Here is a 20,902-nt window from a genome sequence, read left to right as displayed (position 1 = left end):
AAAAAACAAACTTTGTGTCCTTCTTATTGTTTTATTTTAAAAAATTAAATGTAAGGTCATGATCTCATTATAATTTATCTAGAGCAAGTGATATTGTGTTGTATATTTGAAAGATAAATGGATAGAAGATGGCCGTAGGCCGTTAGCTTCTTTCCCATTGTTACTACTGCTGGCAAAGTTGACAAAATGGGATTTCAGCAATGTGCAGCAAGATACTAGTAGAGGTTAAAAAATAACCAAAGTGCAAAAGAATATTTAATCCTTTTTCCTCTTTGTACTTTTTTTTTTTTAACGTGTGAAGGTGATTTTCATAGAAGAAAAAGATGTAGTGGTGTAGCTTAATTCAACTTTAGGCATTCTAGTTGCATTAGCACATTTCTCTGCACTTGTAATGCAGTGAATAGGTTCACCTTACAGTGGAAATAGAGGAAAAAAGTACTTAAAGCATTGCCAAGAACTAGAAAAATATAACATTTCTATTAATTAACTTGTGCTGAACTCAATTTAAAAATACTTTTCTAGCAAATACATTCATATTTGGAATACATGGTAGTGCCAAAGGCTTGAGGAAAAATCATAACAAGAACAACTTCGATAAAAAACAGCATTTCTTGTAATCCAGAAATTAGAAAAATAGAAATAGATGCAAAATGCAAATACTTGTACTGAATGAAATTTTTCGTGTGGCTGTATGTCTTACAACCTGTTATTTTGTCAGGTTGTTTGACCATTCTTAATGGAAAAGAGAAAGTTTCCTGCTGATAAAACCAAAGTTTTAACATTTCACTGATAATCATGATACAGATGCATAAAAAAATTTCTAATGGATAGTGTCAAACTGTTATATTGAAATGCAATATTTTTCTAGGTACCAAAGAAAGATTTTCAAGTGTGAGATGAAAAGAAGTAACAACTAAAAAATGAATGGATGTGTTATCTTTTCTTTCTGCTTTGATTTGTAGCGAAGCTTCCTGGGCTGTGCAACATTTAGAGTAGTAGATCTGGTAAAGTCAAAGGAACAACAGCTGACCCTTACTCTGAGGTAAGTGTTTCCCTCTGTTGTAAATCATGGTGAGTTAATAACCCTTGGCACTTCTCATCCAAAGAAAGTCAACAAAGATGGGGAAGGGTCTGGAGCACGAGTCATATGAGGAATGGCTGAGGGAGCTGGGAGTGTTTACCCCGGAGGAAAGGACGTTCAGTGGGGCGTCACTGAGCCCTTTGCAATTACCTGAAAGGAGGTGGTTGTGAGGTGGGGGTCCATCTCTTCTCCCAGGTGGCAAGTAAGAGGACAAGAGAAAACAGCCCCAAGTTGCACCAGTTGAGGCTTAGATTGGATATCAGGAAAAAAATCTTCACATGAGGGGTTATCAGGCACTGGAACAGGCTGCCCAGGGAATTAGCCGGGTCACCATCCCTGGAGGTATTTATAAGACATGTAGATGTGGCCCCGAGGAACATGGTTTAATGATGGACTTGGCAGTGCTGGATTGATGGTTGGGCTCAATGCTCTTAAAGGTCTTTTCCAGTCTAAAGAATTCTATGATTGCTGCTTGACTGGTTTTAAACTCCATATTCCATCAGGTATATTAGAGGTCAACTTGAAGTGCTTCTAATTCTGCCATGCACAAATTCAAAATTAAACACCAAAATTAAATACCAGCCCTATAAACTGGAGCTTCCCAGGTGCCAGATTAGAAAAGGTGATTTTATAGTATGATAACCTATGGAAGAATTGCAGGCAATTTGGCATAGGGAGTATTCTTTCGAAGTTTCCTTTAGAAAGGAGCATAAGATTCCCAGTTTGGTTTACTGTGTGTGGTTTAAACAATTAACAGTATACAGTTTGGTTTGGTTATCAGGCATGTTGAAAGAAGGAGGGCTTAATTATTATCCCATGTGAAAATGGTTGTGGTCTCCTAAACTCATTGTTATATGCAGCCAAACTGAAATTATGGGGGATGTGATGTACAGCTCTAACCAGTGACAGGGTGCAGAGCTGCAGGAGGGTCAGAGCCAATGTTCAAAATCTAGGGCTGGGCTGAACAGACATTTCTTAAAGCTGTGCACTGAAGGAAGGAAAAGCAGTTTTAACCCTGTTACTCTCCTGCATGGCTTAAGATAAATGAAGATACAAATCAAAACCTTTTGAAGGTTATGGACAACTTTTTAGGTGGTGATTTTCAGAATAAATTCATTGGACTTTTTATAGTGCAGGGATTTTGTTGAGCTGATTATTCCAAGTGCAATGGAGGCTTATTTGGGATTACTGGGAAGGTACAGTTAAGCTTCACAGAGCAAGTGCTCAAACTCATCATGTGTCTACAAAGGCAACATTTGGGGGGGGAAGAAGGTATGACTGGGAGAACTGAGACACTGGTGTATGTTGTGCCTGGGATATTGTACATAGGTGCTGTGGGAAAGTTGTGTTACATTTGTCTTCCTGAGCACAGGAAGACAACCTTAATTTGGTTTAAGGAGCAAATTATGACCCATTCAGAGGTGTCGTGGTACTGCCACTGTGTCAAGGACATTTTTTAGAAATGGAAATTTGTTGAAGTATTTTGGCACCTGCCTTCCTATTTCAACAAGAGTAGTTGCATATAAATGTGTGTAGTTTACAGGGTAAAGTTAACAAAGTACTTTGATTTTAATTTCTCCCAAACACAGAAAATGCCACGCTTAACAAGGAGATAACTTTGTCTAACAAAAAAACCCAATTAAATAAAATGTGAACTGACTGATCCCTATGGGACTCGAAGGCTAGATAAATGAAACTTTGCTTCTGTAACTGACATATTGAGAATTCGATCTGAAGACTGCCTTCAACAGGCAGCACAGTAATTGACAGAATGGAAAGTTTCAGGACAGTTTCTGAGTAAGTATTTTGTATCTCACCCATCCAATTTGTAATCAAAAAGTAAAGATGGAAAACTCGTAAGGAATAGATGAAAAGTTTAATTAATATTTTTAGTCTTGGTTGTCCTCTTTGTTCAGCTAACACTAGAAGACAAATACACCAATTCAAATTAATTTCCAAATAAATGATAGGGTATAGTCAGTTGGAATTTTTTTTAAGAAAAAAAATCCTAACCATTCAAATGTGGGATTTTTTTCTGATTATGACTATTCAGCAGCAGAAAGTCAGTAGAAATTATCTGCATTTCTTCGATGGCAATTTAACCAGAGCAGTCTACTAATTTAAGCTTGCTTTCCTCTAATCACCCTGAGGTAATAGTACCTCTCAGGAGGATAAAGGATATATCAAGGGACTTGTCAGAGCATGAATTTCTATTTAATCTTGTTGATATTCTTTGGATATGAGTTTATCAGGGAGTGCCTGTGATTGAGGTTCTTCTTTGTTAGATTAGAAGTAGAGATTTAAGGACCCGGAAATAGCTCTGTGGTGTACCCAGTAATTATTGATGTAATTATAAAGTCTGTTTAATTGTTAACCGAGTTTTCTTTTTGTTTTCCTTTCATTTTTTAGTTATTATGTCTTGCCATTGTCTTCCTGAGGTACAATGTAACAATATAAAAGTGTTTTTCAAGGAATATTCTTGTATTTTTTTGTTATTTTGTGGAGAGCTAACATGTGTCTACAATTTCTTACTGTTGACACACTGTGCTCTACTTTTCCCTTTTCCCACCATTGTACCCTAATAGCAATTAGGGACACAAGTTATGAAACCTCTACAAAAAGACTTTTTATTCAGATTGTCCTTTCTCCACCATAAAGGTTCTCTAAACTGGTGGCTGAGTGCTTCTGGTAGATCTGTGTGCATGTAGCTAATCATCAAAACACAAAAAGGTCAATTTGTAGAATTACTTCAGTGTATACCACTGATGTTGTCAGAAGAATTTAGTTGCTAGAGATTTGGGATTGCAGTTTCCAATATGAAATTTATAAAAAGAGAGATGCTTTCTGTAGACTTGGATGTTTCATTTTGCAGTGATAATGCAATGTCACTTGCTTCCAGCTTTCTCATACAGTTGTGATGATGAACGTGATAAAATGGGCTGTTGAATGAAACAAAAGTCTTTTTCAGTAGGAGATGATTTCTCAACATTGACTCTACAATATTGTGTGTCCAATTAAAAAAAAAAATCACGCATATTTTTTTCTTTCTAAATGAGAGCTAGGTATATGGGCTGTTAATTTAGTAACAAAAGTTGATTTTTTTTTAGTTGATTTAATTTAAAATTTCAATTTGGAGGAACACTTTGCCATACCCTTCCATTAAGACCAGCACAATGTTTTGGTTCTTTGGTTTTTTTCCCTTGGTTGAGCTCTGTGGCTTTTTGCAAAGAGCTAGCAGTCAGTACTTCCATTAGCTCCTTCCCCTGTGGTGGTAGTTTGCCTGTTTCCAGGAAGGCTCTCTTTAGCTTGGGCAATTTTTGTTTGATTTCCACTAAGTTACATGTAAGAAGCAGCAAAGGAAAAAGATAATTGTTCTCTCTTGTGTTCTCTGCAAAAATAAGGTACACATGTCTGTCATGCTGCTCTTAAGAAACTAGACAAAAGTGTAGGTAGGGTACTTCAGTGTGAAACTGGGGTGGTGTCAATTCCACTCAGATCCTTTGGCCCCTGTGAGCAGGAACTCTATAGCAGTGGAGCTAAACAAACAAGAACTAGGACAGAGTGCATGAATTATACAGATTATCTGGGAGGTTGTGCCTCTGCATGTCTGTCAATCATGTCCTATGGAGACTTTCTTTAAGCATGTGTCAGTGCTTAAGCTCTTGGACAGTATCTGTTTGTGTAGCTATCTAATTTTAGTTGTCTTCATTAATCTTGGACAGGACTGAACTTTCTTTAAATAAAGGAGATAAACCTAGGTATTTTTGGAAAGAAAGTGCTCTTAATTTCCCTCCCTCCTAACAGCTTGTAGTTCAGTGGGCCAGAAAACATGTAACTGCACTTTGGTAGTCGTAATATTCACAAAATTTAACTAACTAGAAAGAATTGGAAAGCAGCACAGTGATTTCTGCAGTCATTTACGTACTTAGCATAACTTCCCTAGGAAATGATGACTATAAAATACTATATATTTCACTACTTTTCCCTATTAAAATTCAGAAGAAAAGTGTCTACAACGAGTTGTACTTGGTCTCCATCCTGAAATTGTTTCTTGGCTGCTTCATGTTGTGTCATCCACCCCAGGAAGCTGGTGAACAACAGCTTGGCTTTATAAGTCAGGCAAATCTCCAATAAAGTTGAGGTGAAACTTGTTCTGACATGAAGCTTAATCAACTGTACATTGAAATAATGAAAACAGAAGGAACTGAGCATTGCAAAACTTTGTTTATTTACCTTAAAATGCAACAGAATGTTATTTACAGTGGACTTGTTTAAAACCAGTACTGATTGTTGTAATAGGCTTCACTGTGAATTCACAGAATAAACGTTTTTATGCAAGTACAATACTTTTGTGCTTGGATATATAAAAATATATCATACCAGTGGAGAAATTAATTTTTATGACAATCTGCAAGTTAGTCTGTGCTAATTGCATTTATTGTGTATTACGCACTGGAGAAAGGGTCTGCCTGCTAGACCCAGTCTGCAGTCTGCTTTTCAGGCAGTCACTTTGTCTTTTATAATTAACACAGCCATGCAAACATGCAGTTTGCTTCCTTTCTTTCTTTGTGTGTTTTTGAATATTTTTCTTTTCTTTTTTTGAAGAAAGGTGTGTGGCCATGGGAACCAATTAGCAGGCCTAAATTTGCATATTCAACATAGTAATGAGACTTGATGAGATCAGCATTGGAGGCATATGACTGCTGTTCTCAGTCCATCTAGCTCACTTACTTTTCCATCACTAACTGGTTACATTTTTCCTCTCTGGATGCCTTGGCCAGCATTTTATGGCCAGAAGTAATAAGGTGGGCACAAATTCCTGCTGCTCATGATGTTACTGGCTATCTCCTTTCCTCACATTTGAGGGAACTGATACTGACCTGGGGATCCTTAAGGACTTGGGATGGTAGAGAAATCTATTTCAAATGCAGGTGCTCTGTCAACAGGTATCAGATGATTGCTGCTCCTTGTCCCAGGGCACTAAAACAAAATCAGCAATTTCCAGCTCCATAAGCCAGGTGGATTTTGTGCCATGTATTTGCTTCTTATATTGACACTGATTTTATTCTTTTTGCAGTATCCCCCGTCCCAACTTGCCCTATGCAGGTTGTCAAGGTGCAGTCCTTTGTTCTGTGGGGATATAGTGTGTCTTGTCTCATGACTGAGAGCAATTCGATGCAGGGACCATCTTCACTGCACCATGCGGGTGCAGAGTGCCCTTCTCAGCTTTACTAAACTTCAGCAAATAAGCTGGTTCCATCCTAATGCATTATGAAGTGTTCTAAAATCAGTCAAGTATTTCTCTGTGTTCTGTTGAGCAGTGTGCATGTGTGAGATTCTCTTCACATCTGTGCAGGCAAATGACACGAAGTGTGTACATATATGTGTGTGTGTGTGCTCAATACTATTTGTGCAAAGTAAAGTAATATAGGTTTTATCCTATTAAAGTATGATCACTAAGGGTTTTTTTTTTATTTTTCCCAATGCATCACTTCTGTTTCTCCCTTTTAATTTTCTTTCAAGTGAAATACTAATCTCATGGTATTGCTGGAAAGCTTGAAATGCCTGACATGTCTATTTGAAGACTGTCATGTACTGCTGGGGTTTTAAAATCACAGAATCTGACACTGCTCACAGCAGTTTCGCCCTGGGCACTTATAGAGCTCTTTGTTGATTTGTATGCCTGTAGCATTCGAAAGAAACTTTGATTTGGTGATTTGTTGATTTTGTTGTTGTTGGCTTTTTCTGTTAAATTGTGTTTTCATATTTCTGTGTGGGAAGATAACTGGAGGAAGAAGTACAACTACAATGCAACAAGTCTGGCTGTTTAGTTTTATTGTGTTGCATTACCTTCTCTTGCAGGTAATGTATGTTCCAGATTGTAATATTGCATATGTATTAGACCAGAACAGGAGTGATTTTGACAAGAAAATAATAATAATAATAACAATAACAACAACAACAACAGCAACAACAACAACAATAATAATAATAATAATTTTTTAAAAAGTAAAAGTGAAATTAGATCAATCATTGTTTTTAAACCTGTACAAAATACATATTACTCCTCATGCAGGCAAGCAATGCAGTGTTCACTGCCATACTGAGGCCAAGCTTTTAATAACAGCAGCAAGGGGAATATGTCACATTCTAAAGAACAAGAGACAAGGACTGCAAAAGTACAACTATCCATTTCCATTTTATTTCACTGGAGCAACAGGCCTTGTTGGCTTGGATCAGTTCATTCACTTGGCACTTTGATCAGAACACCTTAAGATGTTGAAAAATTTTCAATCTTATAACCACACACTTTGGTTTTTAAAGCTATATGTGATTTGCTGACAATAATGTATTCCCTTGCTGCTTGGGAATGCTGTAGTGCACTTGTTGACATAGCCGAGTTTGGGTGCCAGTTTGATGCAAGAAGGAGAAAAGAAGTGAAGTCAAACCACGAGGCTGTGGCAACTCAGGGGAAAGTTCTTCATTCAGAAGGGACTTAAGTTGTTCTCATGCATTTCAAAATTATTATGTATTTCTGTTCATAAGCACCATTTGGACACTGAACCCTTACTATTTTCCTTCTGTATACTCTGTTAATTAACATAGGCTTCTTCAATTGCAAAACTATCTGGAACTGGTTCATTTTTGATTGTTCCTTTATTGTCAGTAATTAATTTGCCTTAGAGCAAATGAAGGTTTGAACATGTAAAATATGAAGAATTATGTTTATTTTGCAAGGTTTTATAGAAGACCAGATTTGTATAGTTGCAAGATAAGTGTATTCTACTGAGCCTAATGGTTTGCAACCAAAATAATTATTTAAATTGGAAGCTTAGGGTAGCTATTTTTTGTGATTTTACTGTAGGAGTTGGACTTGATGATTCTATTGGGCCTCTTCAAACCCAGCATATTCTATAATTCTGTGATTTTGTGATTTTATGACATTGAACTTTTCTATGTATTCTTTTTTCCTTATTCATGACTCTTCATTTTCACATCTCAGATTATACACAGTATTGCCCCAAACACATTTGTTTTTATTCTCCTTCCTCACTGTGCTTTTGTAATTCCACTGAACTTACTCTCATAATTTCCTTTTGCCTGCTTTTGCTTGGTGCCTGTTGTTACTCTTCCCTCATTATTATGAAATGGTCTGTTACTCTCTTTTCCTTCCTTTCAAAAAATCCAGCTGTTCAGAATAAGCCAGGGGAGATAGACTGTGCCATTAACCTTGGTGCTGTGCTGGCAGTGAAAGCTGAAAAAGCATTCTGTATCTTTCTGGAGTTTAAACCCTTGTCTCTTCCAAAAGGTAGTCAGTGATACTCTTTTCTTGGTGATGTACATCGGAGGTGCTATTTGTTTTTGATTAATTGGAAGTAAACTATTTATGAAGATGACAGTAAAGGAATTCACCTGGAACTGTACTACCATTCCTATGTAGTTCAAGAAATAGGATGGATTCTGAATAATTACTCTGGGAGGGGATTACAAAAGGAAAAGTGATATTCAGATTAGTTTCGTTGTTTTGGTTTTGCAGGGTTTTTATTAATACACTGAGTACATCCTTTCTTTGAAGATTGTTAGGAAACAAAGCCATGCACTCTGCAATGGGATTGCAGGTCCTAAGTGGAATATTGGTGCAGTACTATAGCCCTTTATCCAATGGCCCACAGGCAGGATAAGGTCTAGAATGAACACTTGGCAGTGCTCGTGGATTCATGCACCATTTATAGCACTTACTCATCCTCAGTTTTGTGATGAAAATATTCAGTGCCCTAAAGAAGTTGCCTCATTGTTAACATTTGCTTTGTGATTGTAAATAACCAATTCAATACAGGTGACTGCAGCTGTACAGAATGGAGAAGGGACTAAATATTTACTGACAATATTTTAATTGAAAGAATTTGATGCTGCAAGTGACCCAGTGTCATGGGTTGGTTTTTTTCCAGAACATCTGATGGTGGAAAGACAGTCGGTACCATTGAAGTCAATCTTGTGAAGATGGGAGAGCTAGAGGAGGGGGAAACAGACCACATCACAGCAGATAACCAGGATCAAAAGGTAGAAACTCAATTTATTGCACAAAGTTAATTAGAATGATCAGTTGTACCAGATGTCTAAAATACTAATTACCAAATTGGGTTAAGGACTTAAAACAAAATTTCTGGAGTAATATGTACACTTATCTCCTTCGACTAAAAAAAAACCTCATGAAAATGTACAGAGTAATATTCTAACTTGAGTTTCCTAGTCCCTTTCCTTCCTTAAGAAAAAAATAGCTTATTTTTATCTCAACTGAATGTATTTGATCACTTCTGATCAAAAACCTGTCCAGAGAGATGCTGTAAATATGGCTTCTTTTTTCCTTGGATAGTTGCTCTGCTTTCTGCCCTTGAAGTCCTGTTCATGTTGATTTTTATGTGCAATCTGTGCCCACAATACTGAAAAGCTGGGAAGAATGACAGACAGGCAAGCCAAAGAAGAGGTGAATTCCCTTGCAGAGGTGCAGGTTCAGCTGCATTTCATGGGAGCACACAATTTTTGCAGCCCTAATACAATGGATTACTGCTTAACACTATGGAGTATTCTGTTCTTCATGGAAAAAAAAAAAGTAGATATTGATAGAGGGAATGCAGCATTTTTTGTTTGGAAGTAAAATATAAAACCGTATTTTTTGAGAAAAGGACCTTATTTTCAATATATTTTCTGCTCAGCCAAACCAGTCTCCTCTTGGGTAAAATTCTGAGGGTAGATTTTACACTTTATTTTCACCACTTCTCTCAAAGGACTTCAATGCCTTTTTAAAACAGTAGATGAGTGGGACCAGTTCCAAAAAGCCAGCAAATGCTCTGAAGCCTTTCTGATTTTGAACTGTAAAACTTGCACAAGATATGCAACATAAGGGTTTTTTTCAGCTTTCTCTTTCATTTTGCTTTTCTTCCATTTCAAAATGTGAAATGAGACTCCTTGCAATTATTTGAGATGTAATAAATGAGCTGTGTCTGGCTTGGGGGAGACAGAAGGCTTTAGTAGCATCTTTCCAGGGGTTTCTAATACTTGTAAAGAAAGACCAGCCTTGCAACAGATGTATTTTCTGTGGTCTTTAAAGGACTCCTCAGTTTGTACAAATTAGTTGTAGCAGAGTCTTGGTTTATATGTTCATAGCGAGGATGTATGCCAGTTTGGACAAATTTGGAGGAAAATATCCTCTGATAGAAGGCAGATTACAACCATCCTTCCCCGCCCAGGTTCGGGAAAAAAGAAATTTTTTTCCTTGGAAGAGAGTGAAAGAGATAAAAACTATTTCTTTAAAAAACACACAGGAAAAGAATAATAATGCTAAATAATAAAACCTCTCACCATGGAGAGAAACCTGGGAAGATTTCAGAGTCCTTCTGTAGTCTCTCTCTCTCCCTCCTTGGAGCTGGGATGGGGTGGTGGGCCCACCTCCAGGGCCAAGGCCTCGGTGGAAAAGTCCTCCCAATATATTCTGATGTTGAAACTGTCCAGCAGAAAAGAAGGGGAAAAAAACCAAAGTCCCAGGAAAACAAAAGTTCAACTCTCCGTCTCCCTCCAGAGAAAAAAGGCTGAAAGCTGGCTGGAAAGCAAGCAGGATGCTTCTTCTACTCTCTACTCATAGAAAGTAGAACACAGAGGAGTCTGTGTATCTGTGTCCTTGAAAACAAACTGTAAACTGCTTTGAAAGTTTTGCTGTTTTTTTTTTTTCTCCCCCCCCTCTCAGGCTCAATTTAAAGGCACAGAAACTGCAAAAAATTAATTTCTGGGCATAGAGCAGAGATAGGGGATACGCATCATAAAGTCACCCCAAGACAGGATGCAATTGTTAGAATGTAGTTACTGAATTACTTCAAATAAATAACTTTTGAATTGGGTTTGCTCACTTTTAGATAAACTATGTGCAGGAATTTCTCATGGAAGAGGAAGGTGATGGTTAAATTCATTTTCAGATATCAACTGGTAGAGAATACATCATGTCTTGCCCTCTGCCTTAGGTTTTCCAACTGAACTTCTAGAAACTGGGGAACATAGCTCCTATCACCTTTAGAGACTCTCATTTGTTTACTAGCTGGGGGTAGGAGGAGCATTAAAACTATACTTCATACTACATTTAACACAGGTGTACACTGATTGATTTTTCCATAAACATTTTATACTTTTATGCACTAATCTTATCAAAGAAATATTCCAGTTCACTTGTATAACAAATTACTTTTATCACAAACTGCGAGCACATTTTAAGGACTTTTATGTGCTTCCTACCTTTCCCTTGTTTAAAAATTGTTTTCTTGCAGAGTGCATGTGAAAACTGCTTTGCCTAAAGAAACTTCTTTAAAGCACAAAACTTGTCAAAAATTGTTTTAAACTACAGCGCCTTATTCTTAAAAATATAATAAAACTTATTATTAAGCTAAACTATTAATATCTCTCAACCCTTCTGCCACTATACTGCTAGGAAACCTTTCTGTTTTGTTATGAAACAGCTGATCATATTTTGTCATTTTCTTGGCTATAATTTTGATTGTGTTACAGTATCTTGGAACAGAAATATAAAGAAAAAATGTAAATTATAATTAGGGCTTCGGAAGTTTATATCATTATCAGTGATGGTTTTCTGGCTACCTTTTATAAACTGCCATGGATTTATTTCAGTCCCCTAAATGTGTCACATTTGTTGTTGCATTTCTTTTGCAGTGTGCATTGGTTCGTGAGTGTACAGCCACTGAAGGCCTAAGTGGGAAAGACAACCTACCTTCCTTAAATGCGGGTAAGAGTTCCAGCATCTGTAAGAGATGGCTCTTTCAATGCTATGTCAGGTCCTGAAGAAAGCACATAGGTTTGTGACAGAGCTCATAAAAACTCTTCAAATGCTGCACAGATGTTTAAGTTCAATATTTTAGTGTTTTATACATATTTGACAATATCATTTTACTTAGAAATGTGAGGAAATGTGTGTCAATTATGCTTTCTGAAGCAGTGCATGAAATCTTCATCTCCTACATCTTTACTGTTCAATGATTTTCGAGATTGTCAGTGACTTCCATGGGCGTGGAATTAACCTCATAAGATTCTGTCATGTCATTGCATGACATTCTGTTAAATAATTATGCATTATTTGTAAGTGAATACCTGGGAGAATCAATCTCTCACATAGCTGATGAAGTGGCAGTTTCAGTTTGATCTGGAAGCTGTCTGTTGTAGAATAAAGGGAGCTGTTGGCAAGGCATTCTCAATTCTAGGTCAACTCTGGGGTTGTGTGCATGGTGTTAAACTAGATCTATTTCTCTTTCATTATACTGAGAAATATTACATGCTGATATGCTGCACCATAAAACTTTTATTAGCCCAAGTTTATGAATCTCCATTACTCTGCAGTAACAATGTCACAAATAAGTTATATGGGTCATCTGAAACCACAGCGCTGTCAAGAATTCTGTGTTTGCTGCATACAGTTGAGGAGGAATGTTACTGAAGTTTTACAGCCTTTTAAAACCTTTACTGAAACTTTTTCATATTACTTCTCTGATAGGACAGACTCATTAGACTAGCTTTGCAGTCTGAAGGAAGCACTAAAAACCTCCAAAAATTAAGTTGTTCCATGTATGCATGAATGCTGTAATTTTTTTCTGTGAGTTATTAAGATTAGATGAGAAATGGAAAAATTTCTTCTACAGAGCTACCATTTCTTTTCATCAATTCCAAGTGAAAAAGATGTTAATTGAGAATTACTGAATGTACAGGAATTACATCTGGCTCCAGAAATTCCTGAACTGGAAACAGCTGGAGGCAGGGAGGGTATCTTGCATGTCTAGGTATCTATTTATGGCTATTCTTGGAGACAAGATACAGAGACAAATTGAAGGATTTGATCTAACTCAGTGCAGTTGTTTGATTCTGATTCTATATCCAGAATAGTGGGACTTAAAGAAATGACATCTCTGCTCAGAGGACAATACTGATTCACAATTTTTCCTATTTGTTGCCCCCCTTTTGTGGGTTTGATTGGGGTCTTTTGTTGACTTCTTTTGTATAGGAAAATGCTGTAGATTGTGTATGTATTTTGTTGGAACTTCCAAGGTAGATGTTGGTTTTATGAATATTGAAGTCGATCAATTTGTGAAGAATATTTGCACGTGATTCTATAGCATATCTAGACAGCGTTTCTACATTTATTATTCTCATATACAAACACACAGTATAAAACCAAACCCCATCCAATAGTACTAGGGTTTATAAAGTCAAACATACTGTGGAGGGCTTTTTTGGGTCTTCAGGTTTTTTTAAAAGAATTGAGGGGAAGGAGCAGAACCGCATGTGCATATGCAAGAAATTACAGCATGGAGGATATTGGAAAGAGTTTGCACTCACAGGACGTTTGTTCTGATAAATAATTACTCTTCAGTTGTTGGAGAATGGTTAGAGGATCAGGGACATAGATTATTGATAAAGACAAATCAATAAAAGAACTGCACAAAGCAAAAGCCTGCAAGCAAAGGCCTGCATGAGAAAAAGCCTCCATGAGAAAATGCCTGCGTGAGAAAGAGGCCTGAGAACCTAAAGGGAGTTTTTAGGAGGTACAGTGCTGTTCTGATAAGATGTACTGACCATGAGAAGGGAGGAAAATCTTTGATCTCTCAAGACAAAACATAAAGCTTGCCAGATGTAGTCTTTTATCTAACCCAATTACATAGAAGTAAGAATGCGCTTTTGTAAGTTTAAACTAATTAAAGAACTGATAAGCATGTACTTTCACACTATATAAGTGCCTCTGTATTGCCAATAAACGAAGCTCGCTCTATCGATCACATTGATTGTCTGCATGGCTTCCCCCGCCGGAAAGTCGGCATTCAGTCTATTTCTTGCACTTGTGACTTTCTCTTCCAGCATCATCTCCACTTTCCTGCTGACACCAGGCACTGGTTCCAGGTTTTGTCAGTCCCATTCTTTTTACTGAATTCCCAATTTCTTTTCTTAGAAAATTTTAGCTCTCCTTTTATACTGTCAGCCTCTTTCCCCAACCCATCAGACTTCTTCCCCAGCATGCCTCTGTGACTGGGCTTCCTGTGGATTAAGGCTCTCTGTGTTGCCTGGAGACAGACTGGATTTCTCATATGGGTACCTGTGCAAAAGTGTCAGGAAACCTGATAACATCAACAGTGCCTGTACTGCTTTCCCTGCTGTGTTCATACAGAAGTACCCCCATATACATACATATTTAGTACATGTATATATTGTTGTAAAGCTTTCTGGTACTTTCTGTTTCTTATTGTGTATCAGGCCTTCAAAATGATACAACTGGAAAAAATACCCCTCTGTGAATCCTTAAGCCTGTAGGCATAGAAGAACACTGGCATTCTCCTGAAATTTAAATCTTAGCAGCCCTCCAGTGAGTTATGAGATGCTTATTCAGTGAGTGGGAATGAGTAGTGTATTTCAGTGCCTTATCACTATTCCATTTATACCCCAAGAGATTGAATTTACGTCTCAAAATTCAGTTATTTATTTATAATGCTGGAGAGTTTGCCAGTTGTTTGCATGTAAACAAATTGCACTCTAAATAAAAAAGAGAATAAAAGTAATTGAAATTAAGCAAAATTAAGAAAGCTGTAATTATTATTCCTGAGGTAATACACATCATATACCTATGCTACAAAGAAAGATATAAATAGAAACACTGTTAGTAAATTAATAAATGGCAGAGATATGCTTTGATCTATGTTCAATAGGGAATGAAAATAAAACCAGAGTATTCAATCTTTTATTATTTTTTTACTCTGCTTACAGGGGAAGCAATGTGAAGGATGTTGCATGGAATAAAAAATGCAGAGGTCTTCACATTTAAAAATGAGAATGTCCAAAAATATGGATGGGTAAATACATGGCATTGGCTTTTAGGCTTGATGCTACAGAGAAAAGCTTTTAAAATTGGGTTTTCTCTTTTTTAAGCACTGCAGTTCATGTGGATTTTATTTCTTTTAACCCCTCTCATGATCACTGTCTAAATACAGGAGGGGTCATGTTTACAAAACTTCCACTCATTTTAATAACTGCTTTTTATAAAAACCAGTTCTACTCTTGCCATTCTTATTGTTTGGGTGCTTTTACATGTCTTCTAGAATTCTGTTCTAGAAAACTTGTTATAGTTAGAAATTAATTATTGTTGTAGTTTGAAAGGAAGACACTTCTGAAATGTGTATGGAATTTCATGATTTCAGTAGTTCTGTTTATGAGGAAAACATCAAGCACTATGCAGTTTTTATTGACAATCTCAAGCTTTAGTAATACTGCATATTGGAATTACCTGGATTCTCTGGGAAAAATTCCCAGGCTTTTTTTCTGAGTTTTTTAAATTAAATTTTCTTCCTAAATCCATGGAGAGATGATTTGACCATTTTAAAAAACTACAAGACACTTGAGATTACCCCCATCTGAAAATTCAGACCTGAATCAAAAACCTGAAAATTCAGCTAGTACCTGAAGAGTTGTTTAATAATTCTAGCAACCGTAAAAGTCACAATTTTAGATCCAAATTTTCAGTGTCCTTTGTCCCTTGCTGCAGTCCTGATGGGTTTTCTGGGTTTTTTTTTTTGTTTTTTCTTTGTGATGGTTGTGGTTGTGGTGACAGGGGGGAGATGGAAGGAAAGAGATTTTTCAGCTACATATTTGCTTTAGGTTCTAACAGATTAATGTGTATTTTTCAGTGTAATAGATTCTGAGTGCAAATTTAAGGGCTGTTCTTAGAAAAACATGCTTTGATAAACTCCTTAGGAAGTAGATATAAGAAGGTAAAATTAAGAAAAGAGTCTTTTGTGCCTGGGGCATCATCATTTAAAATGTCCTGGTAATATATACCAGGCTGCTCCCAACTGATCAGGGGGCACAACAGAAAAAAAAAACAAACCCAACCCAAAATTATCATCTGGTTTGGCAGTTTTCTGTTTAAGGCCAGACCTGAATTAGCCCTTAGTTTCCCAAGCTCTCCCTGGCATTTGAAAATTTGTATTCCCTGCCTTGTTAATGGGAGATGATTGGTGCCATATATCAGCCTTGTGAAATGACAGAGACTGTTAATATTACTGACAAGACTGGTTTCATTGATTACAAGAATCTCAGCAAAAGAGAAGGAAAATAGGAAATATGTATTGCAGCATGTTTTAACCAAGTAATATAATAAAGCCCAGACAATGGGTGGAAGTTGATCATAGGCTTGGAGATGCTTTTTTCTGTAGTTAAATCTGTGTAGTGAAGATCCTCAAACTCTAAAAGTGTGCGGAAAAATGTTTGAACATTAAGATATTTTGGGTATTAGTAGTAAAGAAAAATTACTGTTATTCATATGTCAGTGATTTCAAGCATCTCTTTGGTTTATTTCATAACACTAAGTCAGAATTTAGTTTTTGAAAGTAAAATCACTAATAACTAAAGGCAAAATGACTCTAAAAAGGCTTCCAGTTTTTCATCAAAGACTAATGCTGAAAGATATCTCAGTAGAGTGATGGGAATACAGAGCAGTACAACTACTTAAACACCGCTCCTTTCTTTGAGTTGCCAGTGATGGGTTTATTGTCAGTATCTTTGAATCTCTGGTCTTGTTTTAGGCCTTTCCTAAAGGATTTCTGTTAAAAAATCTGATTGCTTAGATAGACAAGAGAGTTTGTGTATCTTTTATTTTTTATTCTCTATAAATCAGCCTACATAAGCATTAATGGTGTCAGGGAGTTGTGAATTGAAATGTCTATTAGCAGATGTCATTTTGACAGCAGCAGTTTCCCCACAGCACACATGGGGAATGCATTCCTTTGAGTTACAGACCACTCAGCAGCAGATCAATGGGAGCCTGCTGGAAGGCAGCTTTTTCCAGAAGGCTGACAGAAAGGCACCAGTGGAGGATTTGGATGGCTGTCCAAAGTCACTCCAAGTTGGGAAGCTGTGGACATGTGTGTTAAATGACAATCATTTGTCTCCAAGTAAGCTTATCAAAGTAGTCAAACAGAACATTTTCTTCCTCAGCTTTTCCCCTATTTGTTCTTTCTGGAAAATAAGAGCAGGGTAAAAGAAAAAGATGGAGAGAGTAGAAATTTCCCACCTTTATTATAGAGCATCACTGTAAAATCTGAACGGAAATGTAGCCAACATGTGAGAACTGTAAAATATAAACATGATGGGTTGTAAGCTTCCAAAACATCAAGAAATGTGATTTTCTTATGTCATGTCGCAATAGTGATCTGAAAACAGTGTGTGTAACACAGTGACAGGGCTGTTATATTTATTTCTATGTCTTGACCACATCAATGATCAAGGTAACTCTAAAATGGTCAAAAGTCGTTTCCTTTAATGTAGAAGCACACCTTCTATTTGTGTTAATGACTTCTGTGTGTGCATGTCAAGGGGAAGATGCAGCTGAACTCTGAGTCCTGTGCAATTAATTGGAATTGTGAGTAGTTCTAGCAGGTGGCAAGCAATGGTAGGGACTGTATTGAGTTCATTGTTCATTTGTGCATTCTGGTTTTCCTAACTTCAGCTTAAATGTACAAAAAGAGAGTCTAATTTACATTCTCACTACTTTGAAATCCTAAATTCATAGGTTACCTACTGTGCTGGTAAAATGTGATTTAATGACTGCACCAGTAATACTTTGTCCTCCACATTCTGGTATAAAAAATGAAATAAAAATTAAATGTTTTTAATAGAATTTTAATGGTTTTAAAATTAATTCTGTAAGCAAGGAGGAAAACAATATATATTATTTTCTGCATGAAATTGTTGCCATAAATTTTCAGAGTCACATAACCACAGTAAAGCAATGATATGATTTTTCCCCTTTGCAGTGTTAAGAAACCCAGTCTGTAAGTTATATAGATTCCCTACTTCTGACAACAAGTGGATGCGGATCCGGGAACAGATGGCTGAGACCACCCTCTCTTTCCATGTTCCTAAAGAGCTAATAAATCTGCACATAAAGGAGGATATGAGAAGGTAAGGAAGAAGCAGCAGCAATAGTAAGAAGTAAATTTTATTTTTCTGACTTGGAGTCATGCAAATGATGAGCTAAAAAATATTTATTTGAAGTATGAAATGGGCACTTTCTGGCTGCTAAGAATTTACAGCTGTAACTGAACAACAGAATTGACTGCTCAGAATTTTTAGGACTCCAGTGACCTCATAAGTTCTGAGCAACAAACTGTGCTAAAGTGCGGTCATGACTTTAAATCTGTGAATGTTAACATTTGGTTAACAATATAAATAATCTGGAACATTAACATTTTATAAATAATCGGCAAATTACAGGGGTGTGAACAGCATTGTGGTGTGTTTGGCTACATGTCTGGGTAGAGTTAATAATACAGACAGGCATTATGCAATGGAAAATGACAGGTTTGTAGTGAACAAATCAGCAATGAGGATAAAAATGACATTCCTCTAGATAATCTAAATGAGCTGGCATAAGAAAAGGATACCAAAGTAATGTTTGTTTGAAACCTTAGTTCACGTTTGGTCTTGTAACCAGGAGAGATGTCTGAGAATCGTTACAATGTGTACAGACTGGGGAAAAAGGAGAATAGGGAACACAGGTGTCCCCAAATCCTCTGTATGTCTAATTTCCCACTGCAGTGATTAAAATGGCAGCTTGTCCTCGAATCCTTGTAAGCTGTGCTGATAAAATGTGGGGAAACCCCTTTACTTTAAGTAGTCCAGGGCTACCCTGAAGACAATGGCTTCTTTATCCAGTGTTAATGGGTGATGTAGAAGATAATTGCCTCTTTCCTCATGGAAGTTGCTTCACACATAGATGGGCATCTGGTCTCATGTATTAGAGTAACACTGACCTAGTGCTGCATCCCAAAGCCATGCTGTGCACTTTCTTGTTGTGGTTTACAGAGGTTGTTTGTCCGGCAATATGGAACTTCTTTTCTATTTTTATTCACCCCATCTGTTGCTTCTCTATGATGTTTTCATGCCAATAGAACAGCATGCAGAAGACTGGAATCTTGATTTTAATAGAGTCACTGGACTGATACATACTTATGCATGGTGATGATGTGTTATAAAAATCCTATGAATTGTTATGATACTTTATTTTATTCATTTAGTACTGTGTTTAGGCATTTATGGCCTCATCTTGTTTGAGAATACTTATGTGCAAGGTTTTTTTTTAGTAAGCAATAAAAATAGATTATGCTGACTCGCACAGTTCATGCACTTCCCATATTTTCATTTGCCCCACAGGTAAATGTCTTTTAAATGTTAGAGGATTACTTTAACCACTTTTACACTACTGCATTATTCTCTCCAAAGGCATAATGCAAATAAGAGCCCTTGTTGTTATTTCGTATTATAGAATTCACCTCCCTGGATAAACTCATAGTAAAGTTTATCCAGGGTTTTCTCCTCACCAAAATAAAGAAAAGCTTTGAGAAAGAAACAGAAGGAAAAGTTGCTCAAAGATTGAGACAAGTGCTTCTGATTTTCCTGATTTCCAATGTGGTTAAGCTGTTCAAGCCTAGTTGAAAGTGTGGGTGTGAAAGAAAGAGAGATAAGGGATTGATAGAGTCTGAGGGAGGAGGTACGACTAACCAAAAGGAGCAACAACACATGGTAAGATAGTAGCAGATGGTGGCAATAGGGGCATCTTTGTCATCTATCATCATATAAGAGCATGGCTTGGAGCTTCAGTTTTGTCTGGGCTTTGCTTTTTAAAATAATTGCAAAGACGTGTTCTGGTGGAGCCCTTACGCTTGTAATCTAGTAAAACATGTGAGGAGGATGCTACTATATTAGTTGTTGAATTCACACAAAACATGCACTGAACCATCTTCAGGCTATTCTCTTCTGAGGTATACTTCTCTGTGTCTTTTTCCCCCAGTTAATATAAAAGGATAAATATTTTTGTCTCAGAAGCCACTTCTTATCATACTCAGCCTGTTTAATTTTATTTTTATTGTGGCTTCAATATAGTCAGGTCTGAAGCAATTACCTATAAAAATATGCAAGTAAGTGTTAATCCTATTCAGTATGCATTATAATTTTTAGTTTAAATTCCCTTTCCTCACAGCTCTTACAATTGTTTATCTCTTGATAAAACTCCAGTGTTCATTGTTAAACTCTTTCATTTACTGACATGATGCTCTGAAATATGTAACCTCTAAGGGTATTTAACTTCGGGTTTCAGCATGAAATAATATTTTTAAAGAAATGCATGCGTTACAGATTTTATCTTTCAAACCTCCCTGGAAGAAACTTTAATAGGAGCTATATGGTAATTTTTATTGTTCTAGCAAGGGTAATACAGTCTGCTTAGCTGGTTTTTATTACAAAATTATTTCTGTTTCCTCTTTGAGGTGTTCCAATGGGTCCTTTCCACTGTTTTTAATATTTCTTTACACAAATCTGGTCCTGATATTTTACATGTGTCATGCAAGATTAGCCAAATGGTTCTTTGAACCTAGTGATTATTAAAAAAGACTTAGCTTACAGTAATGGTTCAGAAAGTTGATTGACCCATACAATTGAAGATTGCAGTTGCAGATGCACCTGGTGTAACTGGATCAGCACAGCAAGAGATTTGGCTGAAAGGAAATGCCACCTATACTTGAATTTGGCCCATGGCATTTGTGATCACAACTCATAAGGAAATTTCAAATATAAATTACTGAACTTAAACCCTCTCTCCAGAGTACAATGCACACATTCAAGTTTTCTCCTGCATGAGAAATGACTGTCCTGTCCCATCAACACTAGGCTTTTTTTTGGTGCAAATCTATGCAGTCTGTATTTTATTTCTTTCATGTAACATTATGGAAC

General features: G+C 36.7%; 1 protein-coding gene across 22 annotated transcripts in view; it reads left to right on the top strand.

The window, feature by feature from the left end:
* The window catches only part of INPP4B (inositol polyphosphate-4-phosphatase type II B), a 390,079-nt gene that overhangs the window by 187,644 nt on the left and 181,533 nt on the right, over window positions 1-20,902 (top strand). For all 22 annotated transcript variants that reach the window (XR_011150457.1, XM_069012729.1, XM_069012737.1 and 19 more), the window contains 4 exons: window positions 963-1,042; window positions 9,031-9,142; window positions 11,795-11,867; window positions 17,929-18,076. Coding sequence is in view for 21 of the 22 variants with exons in the window: in XM_069012729.1 (XP_068868830.1) it covers window positions 963-1,042; window positions 9,031-9,142; window positions 11,795-11,867; window positions 17,929-18,076 (413 nt within the window). In the remaining variant the exon portion in view is untranslated. The remainder of the gene's footprint in view (window positions 1-962; window positions 1,043-9,030; window positions 9,143-11,794; window positions 11,868-17,928; window positions 18,077-20,902) is intronic.

This window comes from Aphelocoma coerulescens, chromosome 4 (assembly GCF_041296385.1).
Source record: "Aphelocoma coerulescens isolate FSJ_1873_10779 chromosome 4, UR_Acoe_1.0, whole genome shotgun sequence".
Classification (NCBI taxonomy): Eukaryota; Metazoa; Chordata; class Aves; order Passeriformes; family Corvidae; genus Aphelocoma; species Aphelocoma coerulescens.
Note: the sequence above shows the minus strand (reverse complement) of the source record. Positions and strands in the feature narration are given on the sequence as shown.